The sequence below is a fragment of the Pseudorca crassidens genome, chromosome 6, assembly GCF_039906515.1.
Source record: "Pseudorca crassidens isolate mPseCra1 chromosome 6, mPseCra1.hap1, whole genome shotgun sequence".
Taxonomy (NCBI): Eukaryota; Metazoa; Chordata; class Mammalia; order Artiodactyla; family Delphinidae; genus Pseudorca; species Pseudorca crassidens.
Window position 1 is genome coordinate 18,974,014 of NC_090301.1, and position 22,644 is coordinate 18,996,657.

Below are 22,644 nucleotides of genomic sequence, written 5' to 3' on the forward strand. Positions count from 1 at the left end.
CCAAGGTCAAATGGCAGAGCATGAATTTTAATCAGGTTCATCTGACCCCAAAACAGATTTTCCATCACATCCAGCCAACATAGTCTGGTCATCAAGGTGCCCACTGTTCACGAAGAGATAGAAGGCATTTACATGTGAATGTAAATGTGAGTGTCAGTCCAGTGTACAGTGAAATATGCACACAGAACGTGGCTATAAGGAGATCCGTGCAATGAGGGCGATGCAATCATTTAAAGAGGACCCCCTGTTATTGGTCCTGTAGGTGGAACATTTCTGAGGTGGAGGGGAGAATGGGGTATTGCAAGAGGAGGCAGTGATGTGAGCTGGACCTGTTCTGTATCTGGCTTGGCTGTGAAGGTGGTCCAGAGCACAAGGGGGTGGGGCTTTTCGGGTCTGAGGCACCGCATATCTCCAGGGATGGTCCATGCGATCTTTCCCCCATTTGAAGTGTCCCATTGGCTGTGCCTTTGATATTCCATCATCTGGGACCAGACAGTAACAGGCCACAGGGACCCTGCAGAAGGAGAGCTGCACCTGCCCCCAGTACTACCCAAGACACATGGAAGGCAAGCCCCTTCCCTGCTCTGCTCTCCTCGTCCGTCCCCATAAGCAGTACAGGGGCTTTGAGGGATGATGGGAAATACGTTCACTGAATCAGCGAGAAATCCAATAACCCTTTACTGTCTGTCCACTCCACGGCGAGACTGGGATGGAAGAGGCTGGAAGGAGGAGAGGAAGGGAGGGGCAGAGAGGGGAGCTGGAGCAGCTGGGTCAGCATTCCCGACTTGGATATTGACTCAGGCCCCAGGAATGCCAAGGAAGGGGGGTGGGCAGCCACCAGAGCTGGCTGGGATCCTGTTGGCATCAGGAGATGTAGGGGCAGCACACACAGCGGGATGGGGGGACTGGGGCTTCTGCACACCTGGATGTACCTCCACAGGTAGAAATAGCTGTCTCTGAAGGGATTCTTGCATTGAGGACACTGGACCTGATGATCCCTAGGGTCTCCTCCTGTATTAAATTCCTCCGAACTTTAGGACTGGGAGCTTCCCAAAAGGCAGAGCCTAGCTTCTGTGGGTACTTAATTGTTTGAAGAATAAGTGGTTGGATAAAAAAGCAAAAAAAAAAAAAAAAAAAAAATAGGTGCCTCTCACACTGTAGACAAGCGCAAGCCCACCTCATTCCTTCAAGTCGATTCTCACAACTCCCCACCTGCCCTAACCATCCAGTTCCAACTCCTCCACCAAAGAGAGGGACGGGCCCCTGGGACTCAAATGGAGACATCTGGACACACATTGGCCACTCTGCCGGGACCACACACAAACCTCTTATCCCCAGCCTCCCAGCTGCAACTTGCCCTTTCTAACTTTAGCACCACCCACGACCGAAGCTGTAAAAGGAAGAGAGTTCAGCTCACGCGCCTCTGTTTTCCCTCCTTTGGCGCCTGACAAAGATGACAGAGGCCCTCAGAGAAGAAACCCAGGACTCTGACAGTCCACCTCGTCCCACCCCAGTGCCCTCACAGCGGGGTCCTTCTTCCCTGTCCTCGGAAACCCAGGAGGCAGCCCATGAGCAGGCATCGAGATTCCACACGCGCCCCACCCCTCCCCGCCGGCCCGCAGGTTGCCGAGCTGGAGCAGCTGAGCGGCTGGACCCCTTCCTTCCCACTGCCGGACACCCAATCAGAGAGAACCCGATACGGGAGGGCAGGGTGCCAGGGGCCGGGCCCAGAATAGTGCTGCCCAGATACAGTGTTGCGCACTCGCTCCTGGAGCCCGCCGGAGCCGGAGCACGCGCTGCGCAGGGTACCGGGGTCCCGGGCTGGGGTGGGGCGGCGGGAGCTGGAGCCGCTGAGGCCGGAGGGCCGGGAGCGCACCACCGCGTGGATGTGTGCGCGTGTGCGTGCGTGTGGGTGTGTTTGACCAGGATTTTCTCTGTATGTGAGCATGAGGGTGTCTGCATGTGTATATTCTTTGTGTGAGTCTATGTGGTCCTGTGTGTGTCTGGGAAGTGTTGAATATGTGGCTTTCCGAGTGCGCATAAGTGTTTGGGTAGGTTGTGTGTGTTTATGTGTGTTTGTGAGGCGGGTGTTTGTGTGTGTGTGTTTGTGGCGTGTGTGTGTGGTGGGAAGGGGAGCTCCCTTTGGTTCAGAGTGTAGGGCATTTTCCCCACCCCTTCAGACATTCTTCTCCCTGCAGACCCCCTCCTGGAGCAGCCTCCTGGGACCTGAGCACCAAGGTAGGTGCGGCTGGCCCTCCTCCTGGGCCCAGCCTCTTCTCCCACTTCCTTTTCTCCCGAAAAGGAAGGCCTACAATCTCCCTCACTCTACTAGTCTGGCTTTTGTCTTCCTCTCCTTTTCCTTCTTTGTTCCTCTTTGTTTCTTCTTCCGCCTTTTACCTCACCTCCTCCTTCCTCTTTCAGAAGCAGAAAGGGGGGATCTCGAGTCTGAAGATTTGGACCCTCCTGACTTTATCACTTACTAGCTGTGTGATATGTGGCAAATTGCTAACCTCTCTGATCTCAGTTCCCTTGTTAGTGAAATAGGGATGATAATGCCTCCCTTATAAGATTGCTATGAGGTTTGAATGAGAAACATGTTGGTGGAAAAGCCCTTTGGAAGCTTGCAAATATCAAATATTATCGCTCATAACATTTTAATTGATTTTATTGTGTTACTCCCCAGTAACCAAACAGGCCCCATTCCCCCTTCCAGAGATGAGCTTCCTAGAGCAAGGAGATAGCACTTCATGGCCGTCACCAGCCATGACCACCAGCTCAGAAAGAAGCCATGGGGAACAGGGGACCAAGGCTTCAAGATGGACAAGGCAGGAGGATGTAGAGGAAGGGGAGCTGCCAGGCCTGGGGGAAGGTGAGGCCAAGGCCAGTTCTGGCAAGAAGGGACTGGGGGCAGTGGGAAGTCCCCGATCCTGGGGCCAGGCTCTGCCCTGGATCTCCCCATAACACAGACACATGACATCGTGTGGCCTCAGTCTCCCCACATGGGAGAGGACAACTGCATAGCTGACCCAGGGGCCCAGCATGGCCAACTCAGGACAGAGCCACCATCCTTTGTGACTCTCTGAGACTCAGCTCTCTCACCTGCAAAATGGGGGCCTCAACATCCAGGCTTCCCAAGGCTGCTGTGAAGATGAACGGAGACAGCAGATGAGAAAGTTCTTTGGAAGATGGAGTTACTGTCCTCTCCCCCGAACAGGTCTCCAGTCCAGGCCAGCTGCTGAGTCCACCGGGCTGGAGGCCACATTCCCCAAGGCCACACCCTGGACCCAAGCTGCTCCCTTGGCTGGGGTGGGCTCCCCCACAGCAGAGCGGGACATCCTCCCCCCTGACTGTGCAGCCTCAGCCTCCAGCTCCAGCACAGACGATCTGGATGTGGGCATAGAGTTCTCAGCCACAGCAGCCTGGGGCGATGAGCTCGGCCTGGTGGAAGAGAGGCCGGCCCCATGCCCGTCCCCGCAGGCACTGTTACCCAGGCTGAGCTGGGACAATGAGCTGCAGAAGCCAGGGGCCCAGGTCTACATGCACTTCATGCAGGAGCACACCTGCTACGATGCCATGGCAACCAGCTCCAAGATAGTCATCTTCGACACCATGCTGCAGGTGAGGCCACAGCTCTGCCCCACCTCCATCCTCACGGCCCCCAGGATGCCCTGCCAGCCCTGCCCCGCTACAAGCCCCTTCCAGAATTCCTTCTTAGCACCATGGAGACCAGCAGAGGAGGGCTTTTTCTCTCTGTGTACACCCCCTAATTGTCATCCCAGCTCTGCAACAGCATCTATAGGGTTTGGAGTAGGTCTTTGTGCTTCGCTCATCTCTAAAATGGGGATAGGAAGGCCTGCTTTACCCTACAAGTTTCAGAGGACTCCTGGGCCAACCCAGGATGAGAGTGAGCATTTTGCACGCCCCGAATTGTTTGGAAAACATTGCAGGGTGGCTTAGGACAAAGAGCGGGGAACTCTTGAAAAGAGAAAAATAGGATGAGCTCTGGTCCCCACTCTTGCAGTAGGCTAGGCTACGAAACACCTGATCCCTTTCTTCTCACCGCGTATAGGAGAGCAGTGTGTAGTGTAGAGAAGAAGCAGGGTGTATGTATGACCACAGTTCACTATTTGACTCTAGCAGTATATAGACAAATATATTTAACTTAGTAGTTTTGTATTTATTTTGATATGTATTAGAAAAATACAACCAGCCTATATAGATAATATTGTTTAGGATGAAGCCAAAATGAGTCAATGTAAAATTTATTTAGAAAAAAATATCTCATACATAACATGTAAATAATTACACCTCTAGTACTTAGATTAGCCAAAACTATCCTGTGTGTATATGTACACATATGACTTTGGTGTAGAAACACTGAGTTAGTTTCCTACACCCTGGTGTGTCTGGTAAGGGGTCACCTCAGTGCCTCCGGCCACCAGCAGCCTTATCTCTGTAGCAAATGTGCCGACAAGGGTCATGTCGAGTGGCAGGCAGCCTCGTGTAGTGGAGGGCCCGGGAGAAGGCCCTGTGGAAGGACCCCGGTTGGGACAGGGGACTCTGAGGGGCAGTGAGCAACTCACCCTCGACTGTTCTCCCCGGTGCTCAGATCAAGAAGGCCTTCTTCGCCCTGGTGGCCAATGGCGTCCGGGCGGCACCTCTGTGGGACAGCAAGAAGCAGAGCTTTGTGGGTGAGAAGGGGCTGGGGAGGCAGAGGTGGCGGGGAAGGGAAAGGGTGAACTTGTGGGGTGCTTCTGGGGCTGAGCTCTGACACACCACAGGCTTGAGCTGAGCTGGGGAAAATGTGCCAGCTGGGAGACCCCATCTGTGGGATAGCTGTGACCAGCTGACCCCTCCAGCTCTACTACCCCATGGTCCCATGTCATAGGTGCTAAGTAGGAAAAGAGAAAAGGAAGAGGAAGAAATGTGGAGAAAAGAAAAAGTGGGGAGGAAAGGAGAGAAATTACAGGGGAAGCATAAAAGGGAGAACCCCATTTCTCAGGGACGGGAGGAGCTGCCCTACCCTCCTCTTTCCGAAACCCCACTTTTGTCTCAGTCCGAGGACACTGGCCAGGTGGGGCAGGGGTGCTGAGCCCTCAGCCTGCCTTCCACCCCAAGTCCCAGGCTGACCCCCGTTCCCCCCCACACCCCGCAGGGATGCTGACCATCACAGACTTCATCTTGGTGCTGCACCGCTATTACAGGTCCCCCCTGGTGAGGAGTGGGCTGGGGGTTCCGGCGGCACCCATCTGTGCTGGGGTGGAGGGAGTTCAGGGGGCCCAAGTCTGACTTCAGGAGTTCTGCTGATGTTCTAGGTCCAGATCTATGAGATTGAAGAACATACGATTGAGACCTGGAGGGGTGAGTGGGCAAAGGGGCCGAGGGTGTGAGGGTGAGGGTAGGGCTAAGGACTTCAGGCAGAGGATGGGCGGTGGGGATCTCCTGGGGGGAGCAGGGAGAAGGCAATAGGGAGCCCAGGGGACCCGAGGGGCTGGGGGCTGCTGGGTGAGGCAGGGTGGCCAGTTCCCTTGGCATGACTCCAGTTTTTCCTGCAGAGATCTACCTTCAAGGCTCCTTCAAGCCTCTGGTCTCCATCTCTCCCAGTGACAGGTAAGCGTCCCCAGCCACCCACTTGGGCCTCCTTGCCCTGCACAGACCCCTTCCCCAGCTCCTCTGTTCTGAACTCACGGGCTCACCGTCGGCAAACTGCGGACAAGGCAGCCTTGGCACCCTGTCCTCCTTTCCGGGGGCTGGGATGAAGGGCATCTCTCCCCAGGCTGCCCCAGCCTCACTGCTCCCACTTCTGCAGCCTGTTCGAAGCCGTCTATACCCTCATCAAGAACCGGATCCACCGCCTGCCAGTCCTGGACCCAGTCTCAGGCGCTGTGCTCCACATCCTCACACACAAGCGGCTGCTCAAGTTCCTGCACATCTTTGTGAGCCTGGGCACAGCCTCAGGGGGAGACCCGAGGGGCAGAGAAGTCTTCAGCCCTAGGGATTGGGGAGGGAGCAGCTGGGAGCCCTCTGGGGACTACTCCACCCTCATCCCTACCTGGCCCCAACCCAAGCAGGGCACCCTGCTGCCCAGGCCCTCCTTCCTCTCCTGCACCATCCAAGATGTGGGCATCGGCACGTTCCGAGACTTGGCCATGGTGCTAGAAACGGCACCCATCCTGACCGCACTGGACATCTTTGTGGACCGGCGCGTGTCTGCACTGCCTGTGGTCAACGAAGCTGGTACCTACGCCCAAGATGGGGGCTCTGGCTGGGGTGGGACTGGGGGGTAGCAGGGGTCTATGTGACATCAGCTCGCGGCCCAGGATGGAGTCAGGGCTACAAGTCTCTGCCTGCTTTGAGCCTTGGATCAGTTACTTAGCCTCTCTGAGCCAGACCTCAATTTCTTCCTCTGAAAAAGGGTTAAAGGAGCCATGGCTGTAAACTGCTTCAAAGTTAAAAATCACCATAATGAAGCTGAATATCAAGAAGTGTTTTAATCTATTTTTTGATTATGAAAAATTTCAAATGTGTGAAAATGGTAGAAAAAACTCTATAACAAACCCCACCTATCCACCCGGATTAACTACTGTTAACACATTGCCATTAACCAGTTCTTTTTTTTTTCACTGAAGTAATTTAAAGTAAATTATATTATAGAATCATGTCATTTCACCTCTTAACACTTCATCTGAATCTCTTAAAACAAGTATGTTTCCTACATCACCTAACAAAATTATGAATAACTTATTAATGCTATCTAATATTCAATCCTAATTCCATTTCCCCATTTTCCCCAAGAATATCTTTTTCTTATAGTTGATTTGTTCAAATCAAGATCCAATTAAGGTCTATGCTTTGAATTTGCTTCTTTTGTCCCATAAGTCTCTTTTAATCTAGAACAGTTCCCTCCCCACTTAATTTTCGTGATGTTGATGATGAGAAGCCTGGGTCTATTGTCCTATAGAACGTCCCACTTCCAGAGATTTTTCTGTTTTCTGCAGTTGGCCTGTACATTGTTCCTCTCTTCCTGTGTTTCCTGTAAACTGGAAATTAGTTCTAAAGTCTCGATCAGGTTCAGGCTATACTTTTTTTTTTTTAATTTACTTTTGGCCGTGTTGGGTCTTCGTTGCTGCGCACGGGCTTTCTCTAGTTGCAGCGAGTGGGGGCTACTCTTCGTTGCGGTGTGCGGGCTTCTGATTGTGGTGGCTTCTCTTGTTGCAGAGCATGGGCTCTAGGCGCACGGGCTTCAGTAGTTGTGGCACACGGCTCAGTAGTTGTGGGGCACGGGCTTAGTTGCTCCGCGGCATGTGGGATCTTCCCGGACCAGGGCTTGAACCCGTGTCCCCTGCACTGGCAGGCAGATTCTTAACCACTGCACCACCCGGGAAGTCCCCAGGCTATACACTGAGGCTAGAATATTTCAGAGGTGATGCCATGTACTCGTATTTTCTCACATCAGGAGGCATGATGTCAGGTGTCTCTGAGATACTGTTTGATCTGTGGGTTCAGGGTGGTGGCAGCCTGATGCCTCATTATAAAGCCAGTAGCCTGGGGGTGGGGAGGATGTTGAGGAGTTCACTCCGCAAGCCCGCCCTGGGCCCCTACACAGCATCCTGGTTCTGACCTGAACCTCTCCCCTTTCTCTCACCTTCCTCCCCGGCCCCCCAACCCCTGCAGGACAGGTCGTGGGCCTCTACTCCCGCTTTGATGTGATTGTAAGTGTCTGGGGGAATAGAGGGGAGCTGGGGGTGCCACAGGGAGGCTGAGGTGGGGGGATCGATGTGGGGGAGTATCTGTGGACCAGGGGGGCCTTTACAAGTGTATAGAGGGAGATATCTGTGGGGCTGGAGCCTGGCCGAGGGCTGATTAAGAGCGGTTCTCCCTCCTGCCCAGCACCTGGCAGCCCAACAAACATACAATCACCTGGATGTGAGTGTGGGAGAAGCACTGAGGCAGAGGACACTGTGTCTGGAGAAAGTCGTTTCCTGCCAGCCCCACGAGACCTTGGGGGAAGTCATCGACCGGATTGTCCAGGAGCAGGTACCCACACCCCTTCGCACATGCTCCCAACACATGGGGCCCAGTCCTTCTCGTGAGCAGTTTCAGCTAGCCCTATCCATTGGGCACCTGCCCTGTCCTCCCATCTCACGGCCAAGCTCTTGGTGTGCACACTGGCCGGCGACTGGTCCTGTCGTTGGGGCCCTCGGGCCAAGGGCCGCAGCCAGCTGACCACCCTAGGGCAGGCAGAGCCACTGCTAACTGGTTTCTAGGAGGCACTCTCTTGCCCCCACAGTTATGTTAAATTGTTTGCCCTAATTCTCAGTGTCAACCTCGTTGGCTGCTGTAGCCACATGGCGCTGCCCCTCAGTGAGCCTCTGTGGACCCACAGGTGCACCGGCTGGTGCTCGTGGATGAGACCCAGCACCTCCTGGGTGTGGTGTCCCTCTCCGACATCCTTCAGGCTCTGGTGCTGAGCCCTGCTGGCATCGACGCCCTCGGGGCATGAGAGCATCAGAGTCTTCACTCTTAGGCCACCTTCCACACCCGGAAGCCAGCGAAGGGAGCCGGGGACTCGGCCTTCACCTCCCCCCCCGTCCCCCTTTTGCTGGTTCGGCTCTCGTTCAGGTAGGCTCTGCCCTGGGCCATTGACCTCAGCTCCAGCCCCTCAGTCTCCCCGGGCACCCAGATCTCAGATTGGGGCCCCCCTGAGGATGGGAGTGGCCCAGTTCAGAGCTGAGCAGCCTCGTGAAAACTACAAGTGTCAGGACTCACTGCGGGGCCACTGCTTTGTCCCATTCTCAGCTGAGGTGATGGAGGCCCTCATAAGAGGGGTGGACAGGGGCTGGAGGCAGTGATGTGACTTCAGGGGCTCCCAGGAGATCGACCTGCCCTTTCACAAGTCAATTCCCGCCTGCTTGGACTTCCACTGGAAGGAAGCCAGTTACCAAACCTGGGCTGAGTGGAATTTCCACACTCGGTAAGAACTAAGGCTGAAAGGAGAGAGCTTCTCTCTAAGAACTCATCGCAGTCAGTTTGACATGGTCTCAGGCTCTTTCCTGGTAGCACATTTGCTAGGGGTTTGCAGAGGGTGGAGGTGCAGATTCCACCTGCTTAGCAAGGATGGCAAGACTGAGGCTCCCCTATTGGAAAGGCAACCTCCCCTCCCCATTTAATCTTCCTTTCTCTTTCCTTCACAGGCTTCTGCAGCCCTCCCCAATTGCCCTGCCCTGCCTGTGCTCCCAGAAGACCTCAGGAATGCCTGGTCCACCATGGAATGATGAAATTAAGAACAGCTGAGTCAAGCCTGGAGCTCTCTGAACCAGAGGCACTAGGATTACCCCAGGGCTGACTGATTTGTACCACCCACACTGCTCTCCCCCTACCTGGCCCAGGTGGGGTGGGGAGCCCTCAGTCCATGGGTTCAGGAAGGGGTTCTGGATTCCTCGGCTTCTGGACTACCTGACACCCGTGCCCCCAGCTCCTGGGGGTCCCAGGTGTGCTTCCCCCATGGAAACTGCCCTAGCGGTTCCTCACAACTTTGCCACTGCCCTCCTGCTCCCCCAGCATTGCCTTTCAGGGCTGCCTATGGGTCCCCACAGAGCAGCAGTTTTGTAGAGCTGCCTGTTGGAGAGGTCCCCCCTCCTTTCTCATCCTTAGCTCTCACCAGCAAGCAGTGTTCTCAGTCCCCAGGGAGGGCCTGTGTTTGGATCACTGAGGATGAACCATCGAGAAAACAAAAAGAAAAAGAACAGCCCATGAACTTAGATTTTATAACTTTCACTCAGAAAATGCTATGGTCTTTTGATCTGAACCTGCGGCAAGATCCCTGTCCTTTCTGAATTCAATGACACCCGAAGGAAAATCTGTAATTGACAAACACTGCAAGTGGCGTTTCCTTTGCTTGTGGAGTGTTATTCCACCGAAATTTCTTTTTCATCTTTTATTTACAGCAAAACTCTAAAGAAAATGTTAGTTACTTACATAGTGGGTACAACTCAGTCCACAAACTCTAATATGTAAGAAACGTAACTTAATTTTTCTAACACTAAAGGTAATTTCTATTACGAACTCCATTTTACCAGGTTGTAGAAATTAGTCTCAGCCAATTTGGGGTTCCTCTCCCACCTATTCTTGGGGTTAAGTTCAGTGATGGGGGGAGGCTTTAAGTGGTGCAAGACTTTTTTCCTCAGCCATCATCATCCACCCGTGCCAGCACCTGCTGAAACATCCCCATTCCCATGTAGTCGTCACTTGGTTGGTCACCGGTGGGCATGGCCCCTGCTAGGTGCTCCCTCACTCCCTACCACGAAGCCTCTTTGGGCCTGCCTGCTCCTGGGGCATAGGGACATTCTAGCTCCTGGCCCTGTACGCCTCTGGACTTTAGGAAGCTCTGTGGGGCTATCCCAAGCCCATCTGCTGAGACAGACAGCAAGAGGTCTGGTCTACCCTGTGTTTTACTGTTTTCCTAGCCTCTACACAGGAAACATGGGGCCCAGGGCTCTTCTACCCTTATCATCTCCAAACCTTTCTAGGGTATTTGTCATACTCCCCTCTCACTTCAGACACAGCTCCCTTGTCAGGGCCCTTTTCTCAGGGCCCCCCAAATGTCTACAGTCTCTTTGCTTCCCCAATACCCAGCAGCCTGTGGAATTTTTATGTAGTAGGGAAAGAGGGGGCCTTTTTCTCTAGCCCATCATATAGTCTTCCAAATCCATTGTACGTGTCTTGAGTTCTTGCTACCTACCCTGTTGAGTCAGGCTTTTGAAATTCCAAAGCCAAGACTGGGCTTCTGCTGTGTCACCCCCTCCCCCGTGATAATGACACTGCAGATCTGCTGTCCAAGGGAGAGAGGGTAGGTTAATATTTCTAAAATATGATCTACCCCGTTTACCTCACAGACCAACAGAGTGGGGCCATCTGTGCTTGATGAGTCAGGCAGTAAGTGAAGGCATTTTCTCATAGACACTCAACTTCTGTTTCCAGTTGTGCCGTAACCAATAGGTCAGTGCTGGCTCTGCTCTGGCCCTCCTGGGAAGGTCCTGGGTTCAAGTGGGAGGATGGGATGGGGGTGCCCTCAGGGCTGTCTCAAGTGATAGTGTCCTTGGGGAGCCTGGGGTGGGCCGTCTCCACTGGCTCTAAGCAAAGTGTAGTAGGGTGTCTTCGAGGCGCTGTCCCAGGTGGCTCCTTGTGTGAACAGTAGTTCAGCTGTCACAGCACAGGCTGTGGGTGGAAAGGGCAGCCTGAGGAAAGCACTCTTTCCCCTTCTGCTCCCGTTGAAAACAGGTAAGTTTCCACCCTCCTGGGCACCCCCTCATCCAGAGGACCCAGCAGTTTGCCCCCTCAGGCCCTTCTGTGAGGGACTGTACTACCCTTCTGCCTCAGAAGCCCTGCTCTGACCACAGCCCAGCCCTCAGCTCTTGCCCAGCCCTCCCGCCATGGCTGCTGGAAGAGAGGCCAAGAGTTGCCTTGGGAACTGCAACCACTCCCACCCAAGCACAGAATGAAAGAGTGAAACCCTGCCCTGCTGTCCTGTCTGCTCATGCGCTAGAACCTGTTCTGATCAAGTTCTCCCGGCATCGTTTGTCCAACTCCTCCCCTGGCCTCCGAGGCCCCCCGGAGGTTCTGTGGCCTTCGGGCTAGATTCCCATAGCCTCCTTAGCATCACCCGTTTCTCCTCTCCCTACCCTCTCAGTAGTTCTCAACCCTGGATGTGCAACAGGATCACCTGGGAAGCTTTATAAAATGCAAATTCCAGGGCCTCCATTCCTGGAAATACTAGTTTCCTGACTTGGGCATGGAACCTGGGCAACTGTATTTATTTTCTGTAGAAACTAGAGATTTACGATGACTAACACTTGGAGCATGACAGCATGCTGAGAAATAAGGATGCCTCCTTCTCAGGATTAGTAAAATCATTTGTCACATTATTGGGTCTATCTATAATTTGTTATGACTAAGATCTACAAGAAGCACTGGCTAAGAGTAATGGCACAACATAAAAGATATATGATTTGTTAGTATTCTCACTACTCTTCTTTCAAACATCCTTAAATGCGGAAGAATTCAGTACAATGTCATGTACAGTCCATTCCATGAAGACAGTTGAGCAAGTTTTTATTGGACATGCATATTAAAAGTGGAGTCATACAACCATCAGAATGGGACAAAATATTTGCAAACGAAGCAACGGACAAAGGATTAATCTCCAAAATATACAAGCAGCTCATGCAGCTTAATACCAAAAAAACAAACAACCCAATCCAAAAATGGGCAGAAGACCTAAATAGACATTTCTCCAAAAGAAGATATACAGATTGTCAACAAACACATGAAATGATGCTCAACATCACTAATCATTAGAGAAATGCAAATAAAAACCACAATGAGGTATCACCTCACACCAGTCAGAATGGCCATCATCAAAAAATCTACAAACAACAAATGCTGGAGAGGGTGTGGAGAAAAGGGAACCCTCTTGCACTGTTGGTGGGAATGTAAATTGATACAGCCACTATGGAGAACAGTATGGAGGTTCCTCAAAAAACTAAAAATAGAACTACCATATGACCCAGCAATCCCACTAGGGGGCATATACCCTGAGAAAACCATAATTCAAAAAGAGTCATGTACCACAATGTTCATTGCAGCTCTATTTACAATAGCCAGGACATGGAAGCAACCTAAGTGTCTATCGACAGATGAATGGATAGAGAAGATGTGGCACGTATATACAATGGAACATTAGCCATAAAAAGAAATGAAATTGGGGCTTCCCCGGTGGCGCAGTGGTTGAGAGTCCGCCTGCCGATGCAGGGGACACGGGTTCTTGCCCCGGTCCGGGAAGATCCCACATGCCACGGAGCGGCTAGGCCCGTGAGCCATGGCCACTGAGCCTGCGCGTCCGGAGCCTGTGCTCCGCAACAGGAGAGGCCACAACAGTGAGAGGCCCGCGTACCGCAAAAAAAAAAAAAAAAAAAGAATTGAAATTGAGTTATTTGTAGTGAGGTGGTTGGATGTAGAGTCTGTCATACAGAGTGAAGTAAGTCAGAAAGAGAAAAACAAATACCGTATGCTAACACATATATATGGAATCTTAAAAAAAAAAAAAAAAGGTTCTGATGAACCTAGGGGCAGGACAGGAATAAAGACGCAGATGTAGAGAATGGACTTGAGGACACGGGGAGGGGAAAGGGTAAGACGGGATGAAGTGAGAGAGTTGCACTGACATATATACCCTACCAAATGTAAAATAGATAGCTGGTGGGAAGCAGTCGCATAGCATAGGGAGATCAGTTCGGTGCTTTGTGACCACCTAGAGGGGTGGGATAGGGAGGGTGGGAGGGACACGCAAGAGGGAGAGGATATGAGGTTATATGTATACGTATAGGGGATTCACTTTGTTATACAGCAGAAACTAACACACCATTGTAAAGCAATTATACTCCAATAAAGGTGTAAAAAAAAACAAAAAAAGAAAAACCAAACAATGAAAAACATAAATAAAACTAGTGATTAACTTTGGGGAAAAAAAGTGGAGTCATAAATAATGACCTGAAAATAAACCGATATTACCAAGCCAAAATACATTCAGGGCTAAAACTTCTATAAAACACGAGTATGTGGATAGCCAGAAAACACTGGATTCTCTCTTTTTATTCCCAGGAGCGCTGCATAGTGTTTAAGAAGGCAAGCTGTTTTCTCAAAGTCGTACCCAGAAACATGGATCCTAATTTGGCCAACAAATTCAAATTAGCTGGAATTAGGAGTAACAAGATGTGCACATTCTTTTCAGGCAAAGATGTAGCTGCTGTGCTGAATTAATGTCTACTCTTCAGTGATTATCCTAAATCCTATTCTTCTTTCCTTATACAGTCAGGTGGGTTATTAGGGAGCCTCACTGTGACATCCCTGCACTGTGACTTTCGGGGGCAGTCCAGAGTTCCTGAGCCCCCAGACCCCGGAAATGCACCCCATCACTGGCCACTGATGGCCTTTGGGCCAACCCTCACACCAGGGCTGATGCTTTCACTCTCCAGAGAGAAGGTTGCAAGGGAAAGAGCCCACGTATTACATCACATCCATCCTGCAGCTATCTGTGTGTGTGTTTTCTAAACCTTGGATTTTTTTAAAAAATTTAAAGCATAGTTCATTTACAATATTGTATCCTATAGCTATTATATGTATTTGAATGAATCATTGCCAAAGAAAGTAATTTTTTCCATTTACATTAAATGTCTTATCCAGGCAATGTGATGGAAAATAAACAGACAGAGGCCATTTTCAACTCCCAATATAAGCAGAGGAACTTCATGTACACTTATGGCATATTCGTTTTTCTGTAGGTATATTTCAATAAATATCTTAAAGATTTTTTTAAAGAACCTCAGGTATAAAGAGAAAACCTCTTTGACCATGCTGTATTTTGTTTTTGTCTGTTTTTTTAAAAAAATTAATTTATTTTATTTTTGGCTGTGTTGACTCTTCGTTGCTACGCGCGGGCTTTCTCTAGTTGCTGCGAGCGGGAGCTACTCTTCGTTGCAGTGCGCGGGCTTCTCATTGCGGTGGCTTCCGTTGAGGAGCACGGGCTCTAGGCACACAGGCTCTAGGCGCGCGGGCTTCAGTAGTTGTGGCTCGCGGGCTCTAGAGCACAGGCTCAATGGTTGCAGCGCACGGGCTTAGTTGCTCCGCGGCATGTGGGATCCTCCTGAGCCAGGGCTCAAACCTGTGTCCCCTGCATTGGCAGGTGGATTCTCATCCAATGCGCCACCAGGGAAGTCCCTTTTCTCTGTTTTGAGTAGGAGTCTTTGACTCTTTTCTTCCCAGTGCTGTGTCTGTGGGCTTTCCAGTAGCAACCTCTGGGCAAGGTTTCAGCTGCATTAATAGCTCTTCAGCTTTTATATCTTTTAGAACACAACTTGTCGCTTGTCACTTTTGGTGGGGAGCCTCTGAGGTTGTGGCTACACCTCATCAAAATGTAAGGGGATATAGTCTGCTCTTTGATTAATCCTCACAAGGACATCATTACTTCACCAGTCCTCTGAGCTCTTGTTTCGGTTCTGCATTGCTGATTTCTGATTAGAGACTGGATTTTAGGCCCTGCAGATGCACAGTAGGGCACTGCTGCTTCACAATTTCCTGTGGCGCCTCTGGAGGTATGGCTTCCATTGGCAGCTATCTCTACAATAATCTTACCACACTGATCTTCATAGATTTTTAAAATTGAGATCTAACTCACATACCATAAAGTTCACTCTTCCAGTGTGTATAATTCAGTGGTATTTAGTATATTCACAAAGTTGTGCAACCATCACCACTAATTCCAGAACACACTTGTCATCCCAAAGAAACTCCGTATCCATCGAAAATCAATCCCCATTCTCCCGGCAACCACTAACTTACTTTCTGTCTCTATGGATTTGCTTATTCCAGACATTTCATGTCAGTGGAATCATACAAGATGTGGTCTTTTGTGTCTGGTTTCCTTCATTCATATAATGTTTTCAAGGTTCATCAATGATGTAGCATGACTCAGTACTTCATTCGTTTCTTATGGCTCAGTAATATTCTAGCCTATGGATATACGAGATCTTCACAGATTTTGATGTGAGATTAGCCTATAAATTCATAAACTGAGCTGCAGACATGGACACTGACACTCTTGGACAGCTCTACAAAACCTCAATCCCAAGCCACATCACACAGACTTCCCGCCACCCAGCGTGCCAGCACTGAGGCGTTCACATGGCTTGGGCAGCTGACCCCTGGTGGTCTGAGGAGCAGCACACTGGGAAAGGCAGCAGTCTGCCCTGGTTGACTTTGTGACAGAGATCCTAGCACCCTTGGCGACCAGCCCCCGTCCTCTATATTTATAAAGAGTTCTTACAGTGAACCCCTGCACAGGTGGGTTCGAGAGCCGTGGCCTTATAATCAGGCATCCTGCCCAATTCTCTCCAGGTTTCTCTTCTCAATATGGAAAGCTCTGTATCTTCCCCCCTCTCCTTCCCTTCCCTTCCTCCTATTCCAGTCGCATTCAACAAACATGTATGCATTACCTTTATTAACTCTGTGCTAGACACAGAGTTCGACATTGGGATTATGCCCTCCATGGGGCTCCCAGCTGGCTGGGGAGACAGTCGGGCCTACGACACGGTGACCGGGCTGAGCGCTCGGTTCTAGGGGGTGGACGGGGGAGAGCACAAGAGGAAGTGCTCAGGCTCACCCTGAGAGGTCAGGGAAGGCTTTGCAGAGGCGGCGACATTTGAGCTGAGTCTAGAGGAAGAGCAAGTTCTGTGAGACGACAGGCCAGTTGGTGAAGAGGGTGTTCCAAGGACAGCAGACATTAAGTACAAAGTATTGAGGCCGGAAAGAGCATAATGTGCTCAGGGAAATACGAGGAATTTGGGCTCAGCTGTGGAAGGGTGGAGGGGGGCTAGGGGAGTGTGGAGGCCAGGGTGCCAGAACACCGAGTCTTCTAAGCCACTTAGGACTTTGCCTCAGGACTGAGGGGAGCCATGGAAGGATTTTAATCAGGGCAATGACGTGAGTTTTTTAATAGGCTCAAACTCAAATCCCCACAGACAGAAGAAATTCTGCTTTAGTTTTCTATGACTCAGCAGAAATTTCCCACTAGGGCTGGGCCTCCTTGAGGCTGGGATTTGTTGACTTTTCAGGCTTGTGTTGTGGTACACAGGATCTCGATGCCAACCCACTTTCTTTCTTGTTGGCTTCCTGTACTGAAGAGGCTGGAAAGTTAGAAACTACAATCCCCAGACCCTCTTGAAGTTCCAGGTGGGATTTAGGCTCCACCTCTCAGTTGTACGTGAGAGATTTGGAAGGTGGTCGTGAGACAGAGACCACCCTCTGCTGCTCCTCTTCTTCCTGTTGTCAGGGGTAGTTGGGAGGAGGGGGCATCTTTTCTTTTTTTCTTTAGTCAGCATAGACCTGGGAGACATGGAGTAGCTCTGGGGCCAACAGTTGTAGTGACAGCTTCCCAACTCTCATTCTCCTGAGTGTGACCAACACGGGGCTTTCCAGACTGATCAGCCCCCCAGTGGTGTCCCTAGAGTCATTCCTGTAGGCCTGGCCTAGAATTCTTCCGACCATTTTTATAGCATGTCACTGCCTGTATCTAAGCACTTTCTATTCAAAAGAGGGTGTCCTCTCGGTGCCTGGGGAATGGCTCTGCAGCTTCTACTTGGGCAGGGCCTCAGCCACTGCCAGGCGAAGCTAAGGCTTCTCTGTGAGGTCTGGGAAAGCATACGGCGTTCTCAGCTTCCACGAAGGGAGGCGGTTCTGCCTCCCACCAGGTTTGCTAAGTGGGGAGAGGGTGTTCCCCAAACACAGAAAGAGGTTCAGATGCTGGGTTGTCAAAAAGAATCACAAAGGTCTCCAATTATGAATAAAAGCCCCTTTATTCTATATTTTCCCCAAGGTTAGCGACATGCCACGGAGGCGGCTTTTTATCTGAGAGGGAGACGCTCAAAATGATGAAAGTGGCAAAAGCTCAGGGTTCTACAGGAACTACACTGAGTTTCTCCAACCTCTGGCACCTGGCAGCCCCTTCCTCTCCTTCTTCATGTGCCAGGGAGGGTGGGAAGGAGGCTCAGCTCTGTCTCTGCAGGAAACGCAGGCCCACCTTCTTATTGGGAACGAGCACGATTCGAGCCACACTTGTCACCTCCCCCGTCTCAGGGGCCAGGGCCACCTCGTACTGCTGGATCAGCTGGGAAGTAAAAGGCGCACGGGCGATTAGAGTCTGTGGCCTCCATCCACCGCCCTCCTCCGCACGCTCCCACCCCGTGCCTCCCGCCTCCTTCAGCACCCGTGGCCCGCACGGCCCTCCTGTCTCTCCCCATTCACCCTTGTCAGCAGCAGCTGCATCTCCAGCTCTGCAACCCTGCGGCCCAGGCAAGCCCGAACTCCGTAACCAAAGGGCACAGAGCCAAATGGGTGCTGGGCCCTGAGGGCATCAGGCTGGTTCTTCCTCAGCCAACGTTGGGGCTGGAAGCTGTCCGGCTCAGGGAAGATGCGAGGGTCCCGGGACACCACGTAGTGGCAGAACACAAACTGGGTCTGCAGACAAAGAATGGGTGGCACATCAGCAGAGGGCTGCAGGGGCCCCCTGGGAACCCTGGCTCTCCAGCCCTACTCACGTTCTTGGGGAAGAGGAAGCCACCAACTTCAATTTCCTTGTCCACGATGACCCGGGAGTTCACGGGGACCACAGGATAGAGACTGCAGGTAAAAGAACGTGCAGATCTGCCTCTGGATCCAAGGAGGGGCAGAGTGCCCACCCCCTCGGCCACACCCCTCTGGTCCCCCGGGACCCTCTTCCCATCTCATCCCTGGCCCTGGCCGCAGCCTACCAGCCCCAACTCCCAGTCCTGTCTCTGAGTCCTCGTCCACACACAGACCCTTGCTCCCGGGGACAGCATCCTACCGCAGCGTCTCCTTAAGCACAGCTTTGAGCAGGGGCATGTGGGCAAAGTCCTTGTACTGGGGCACCTGCCCGGCGGGCACCATGCCCACCACTTCTTCATGCAGGGCTGCCTGGATCTCTGGGTTCTTTGAAAGATGGTACAGGGCCCACGTCAGCGTGTTGGACGTCTGGGAGGTAGAGTAAGAGATGAAGTGAGGAAAGATCTCTAAGAAAGAGGCCAGTTAAGGTGGTGGGAGGGTGTGTGAGTGCATGCATGCAAAATGTGGGAGAAAAATTAATTTGCCACGAGTGTGGCAGGATTAGACTCAGGGATTCATGGGGCTCTCCCTCCACGCTCCACGTGACTTCACAGTGGGCTAAGGACCAATATGATGGAGAACTGCACTGTAACAGCAGAGAAGACTGTGACAGAGAAATCCAATGTGACGAAAGGACAGGAAAGAGGTCCCACTAAGAAGGTGCTGTGGGCAAGCTCTTCAACTCTGTGCTTAGCTGACAGCACGAGGGAGTGGGTTAGATGTGACATGAAACTTCCCACCTGTCTGACAGAGGCTCCAGGGCGGGAGGGAATCCCTCTTACACAAGGACCACTCCCTGCCCGCCTCCACCAGGCTGAATGACCACCCTGTTTTCCTTCCAGCTCTACATCCACGTTACAGAGAGAGAAGCGGGTATCTGATGAAGGTCAGGCTCAGGTGGGGTAGAGTAGGGAATTGGCTCAGGATGGGAGCTGGGAGGCCCTGGTCTCCTCGCCTGCCCCTCTCACGCACCGTGTCTACTCCAGCCATGAGCAGCTCGGGCAGGCTGCCCTCAGCGTCTCGAGGACTGAGCTGTCCACTGGTCAGCAGGAAGTGCAGGTAACCAGATATGTGGGCCTTCTCTGGGCCCCCTGTCTGAAGTTGGGCCTCTATCTCCTCTAATTTCTGATCAATCAGCTTCTTCCCTGTGGGGACAACGGAGAACAGGGGAGGATGAGGTCAAAAGTCATGCTCTCCCAAGGACCAAGAGAGAAGATCCCGGGAGAGGGTCCTGAGGGGGCTGTTACCTCACAGGCCCTGGGACCCACGCCCCAACTTCTTTCCCTGGACTCCTCACCAAAAGAGAAGATGGTGTTCCAGCCATCCAGATACCGCCTCCAGAAGGGCAGCAGGGAACGAGTCCACTTGGGGAGGAAGGTGGCGTACAGCGAGTTCTGGAACATGAGCCCGACAGATCTGACGAAGGTCTCGGTGTCCTGGGGGATGGAGCGCTCCAGGCAGCCAATACGTTTCTCAAACAGGATGTAGCAAACAGCTGGCGGTGCACAGGGGCCGTCACAGGAGGCAGGGCCATGGCACACAGAGTCCAGGGGGCTTCGAGGAGGACAGCACAACCTACCTGACTCACGCCCACCCAGCCCCTCTCCCCACAGGGGTACCTTCCAAGGCAAAGAAGTAGAAATTGTGAGCGACGTCGGGCACATGGTCCCCCGAGGCGCTCTCTGCCCGCTGCTGGTTCAGTCGAGTCATGAAGTCCTCAATCACCTCATTCAGAGCATCTGTGTAGAGCGCAGCCTCAGCTGGCTTCAGCAACCGCTGGTTCAGAGCCTGGCGGAGCCGGTACCACTGATGTCCTTGCCTGTAGAGAATGGAGGAGAGACACCAATGTAAGTATCTGGTGGGGATTGGATTAGATGGTATCTTCCCACCCTGAGACCCCTATGGACTCGAGGAAAATCTCAGACTCCTAGACCTAGAATTAAAGAATCACAAACTTTCAAATAACAGAATCTTTGAATCACAAAACTTCAGAATCTCACTAACAGCATAAAGGAAGTAGTTAAGGTGGGCATCTGGAATGAGTCTGTCTAGGGTCAAATCACAGGTCAGATGATGACTGGCTGAGTGACCTTAGGCAGGTGACTTAAATTCTCTGTGCCTCGGTTTTCCCTTCTGTAAAATGGCAATAATAAGAGTGCCTATCTTAGCAGGATAATTAACATGCTTAGATCAGTGCCTGGCAAATGGTGAATGCTTAATGAATGTTTACTGTGATTATCTTCGGATGATACAACTCCAGAATCTTCTGTATGTGAAATGAGCTATGGCGCTACGGTGGTTCCAGTCCCTCTGTGTGGAGGATGAGGAATGAAGGAGGAGCAAATGAGGGTTCTTGGGGTGCTCAGATTCTGGACCTTTGTGCTCTGCTTAGCTCCGTAGGCCAAGGGGACAGAGTGAGCTACCAGGCTGATCTCCAGGCTCTCTTCCATAGCCATCCAGTAGGTGGTTGGGCCTCACCCCAGTTAGGCAGGGATGTTCATGTGGGTGGAAACATGCTTCCCATACAGGAGCTTAATATTCAGGGGCTGCTGCCACCTTCAGCTGTCCCCCAAACCTGTTACCTTTCCTAAGCAAGCTGGGTATGGGTCAATTTTTTAAAAGCCAGTTGCAGAGTAATAAGTATAATATGGTACAATTTTAAGAGGAAGAGAGGAAATCCTACATGTACACATGCATATTTGCATGTTTCAACACAAAGGAGGGAAGAAGAATACACACCAAATTACTGATGAGAATTACTTAGGAGGATGGGATGGAATTTTTCCAATAAGTATTACTTTTGAATTTTAAAAACCAATAAGGTATTTTAAAAAGGAAAACATTTAAAAAGTCTGAAAGCAAAATTCAGGTTTTTTATTTTGAAGTATAAGTCAACTGCACTTCAATAAATTTTTAAAATATATTTTTATTTAAATGAACCTCAAAAAACAAGCTAAATAAATAAATAAATGAACCTCAAACCCCAGGAATTTTCTTTATTATGTTGGGGAAAACCTGCAAAAAGATAAACTAGGGACTTCCCTGGTGGCGCACTGGTTAAGAATCCACCTGCCAATGCAGGGGACACGGGTTACATCCCTGGTCTGGGAAGATCCCACATGCCGTGGAGCAACTAAGCCCGAGTGCCACAACTACTGAGCCTGCGAGCCTAGAGCCCGTGCTCCACAAGAGAAGCCACCACAATGAGAAGCCTGCGCACTGCAACAAAGAGTAGCCCCCGCTCGCTGCAACTAGAGAAAGCCCGTGCGCAGCAACAAAGACCCAACGCAGCCAAAAATAAATAAAATAAAATAAATTTATATAAAAAAAAGATAAACTAAAAGTGTTGTTGGAAAGGAAATAAAAACCAGAATAGACCTATTTATTGGAACTTCAGGTTTTAGGTGCTTCTCCAAGAGTAAAACTCTTCTAACAGTAGGATCTGCAGGACTTAAATCTGAAACTTTCTGTGGTTGTTAAAATATTTCTTGGGGAAACGACGGTCACTCAAAAAATGAGATTTAAAAAACATATATGTTAAAACAAAAAAGGTTATCACAGGTTAGCAAAATAGCTTTTAAAGACATATATGGTATAACATATTTAGGAAACTGGCTTTAGAGTAAACAGTTATAAATAGATCACAAAGGGGTATATATCATGTTTAGCTCCAGTTCTAAACCTGAGCAATCAAGTCCAATGATGGCCTGACCTGTGAAAACCTGTGAGACCCAAATGTTTATTATTATTATTATTGAGGTATAATTGACATATAACATTATATTGGTTTCAGGTGTACAATATAATGATTTGATATCTGTATACATTGCGAGATGATCACCACAATAAGACTAGTTACCATCCATCACCATAAAAAATTAACTTCCAGGATTTACTCCCCTGGCAAGATTTGGGTCTCAAATATTGTAGAGCATACCTGAGACACAAATCTTGCCCTCAGGGTCAGACATCAGGTTAAAGAGCTCTTGAAGAACATTCTCTATTCTCTTCCCAGAACCTTGAAAAAAGGGCCCAGAAATTAAGCTCTGAAACCACCCACCTGTGAAGGAACCAGGAATAAAGAAAGAAAGACATGCAATGACAGAATGAATGTATAAGCATCAAAGACAGATAAAATGAACCTTCCAACCAGTCCATTTCCTTTCCAAACATGTCATGGCAGTAGGTCCTTGCATTCCAGAATCAGAGAGATCTATTCCACTACTCACTAGTTGTGTCACTTCTGGCAAGTGGTGCAAAAACCCTTCTAGGCCTCAGTTTCTTCATCTATAAAATGGGGATAATAATACTATCTACTTCATGAGTTTGTTGTGAAGATAAGATGAAATAATAAATGTAAAGAGACTAGCCTGATGCCTGGCATGTTATAAACACATACTTAGTTATCAT

General features: G+C 50.6%; 2 protein-coding genes across 13 annotated transcripts in view; one reads left to right on the forward strand and one right to left on the reverse strand.

The window, feature by feature from the left end:
• Positions 1-1,375: 1,375 nt before the first annotated feature.
• Positions 1,376-11,924, forward strand: PRKAG3 (protein kinase AMP-activated non-catalytic subunit gamma 3). Of its 9 annotated transcripts, none has more exons than XM_067740545.1 (16): positions 1,376-1,805; positions 2,199-2,238; positions 2,684-2,869; positions 3,215-3,618; positions 4,610-4,691; positions 5,156-5,214; positions 5,316-5,361; positions 5,556-5,610; positions 5,810-5,936; positions 6,069-6,237; positions 7,052-7,069; positions 7,675-7,712; positions 7,891-8,037; positions 8,387-8,622; positions 8,800-8,974; positions 9,195-10,070. In XM_067740545.1, the coding sequence occupies exons 3-14, from the start codon at positions 2,716-2,718 to the stop codon at positions 8,501-8,503; spliced, it is 1,416 nt and encodes a 471-aa protein (XP_067596646.1). In that variant the 5' UTR covers positions 1,376-1,805; positions 2,199-2,238; positions 2,684-2,715; the 3' UTR covers positions 8,504-8,622; positions 8,800-8,974; positions 9,195-10,070. The 9 variants fall into 9 exon arrangements, with proteins under 9 accessions (XP_067596646.1, XP_067596645.1, XP_067596648.1 ...); XM_067740544.1 differs by having other exon boundaries at positions 2,714-2,869; XM_067740547.1 differs by having other exon boundaries at positions 2,714-2,869; positions 6,072-6,237.
• Positions 11,925-17,389: 5,465 nt separating this feature from the next.
• The window catches only part of CYP27A1 (cytochrome P450 family 27 subfamily A member 1), a 43,269-nt gene continuing 38,014 nt past the window's right edge, over positions 17,390-22,644 (reverse strand). For all 4 annotated transcript variants that reach the window (XM_067740539.1, XM_067740540.1, XM_067740543.1 and 1 more), the window contains 7 exons: positions 19,854-20,053; positions 19,532-19,729; positions 19,207-19,379; positions 18,437-18,603; positions 18,150-18,231; positions 17,857-18,069; positions 17,390-17,719 (listed from right to left, as the gene is read on the reverse strand). In XM_067740539.1, coding sequence (XP_067596640.1) covers positions 17,600-17,719; positions 17,857-18,069; positions 18,150-18,231; positions 18,437-18,603; positions 19,207-19,379; positions 19,532-19,729; positions 19,854-20,053 — 1,153 coding nt within the window. In that variant the 3' untranslated portion in view covers positions 17,390-17,599. The remainder of the gene's footprint in view (positions 17,720-17,856; positions 18,070-18,149; positions 18,232-18,436; positions 18,604-19,206; positions 19,380-19,531; positions 19,730-19,853; positions 20,054-22,644) is intronic.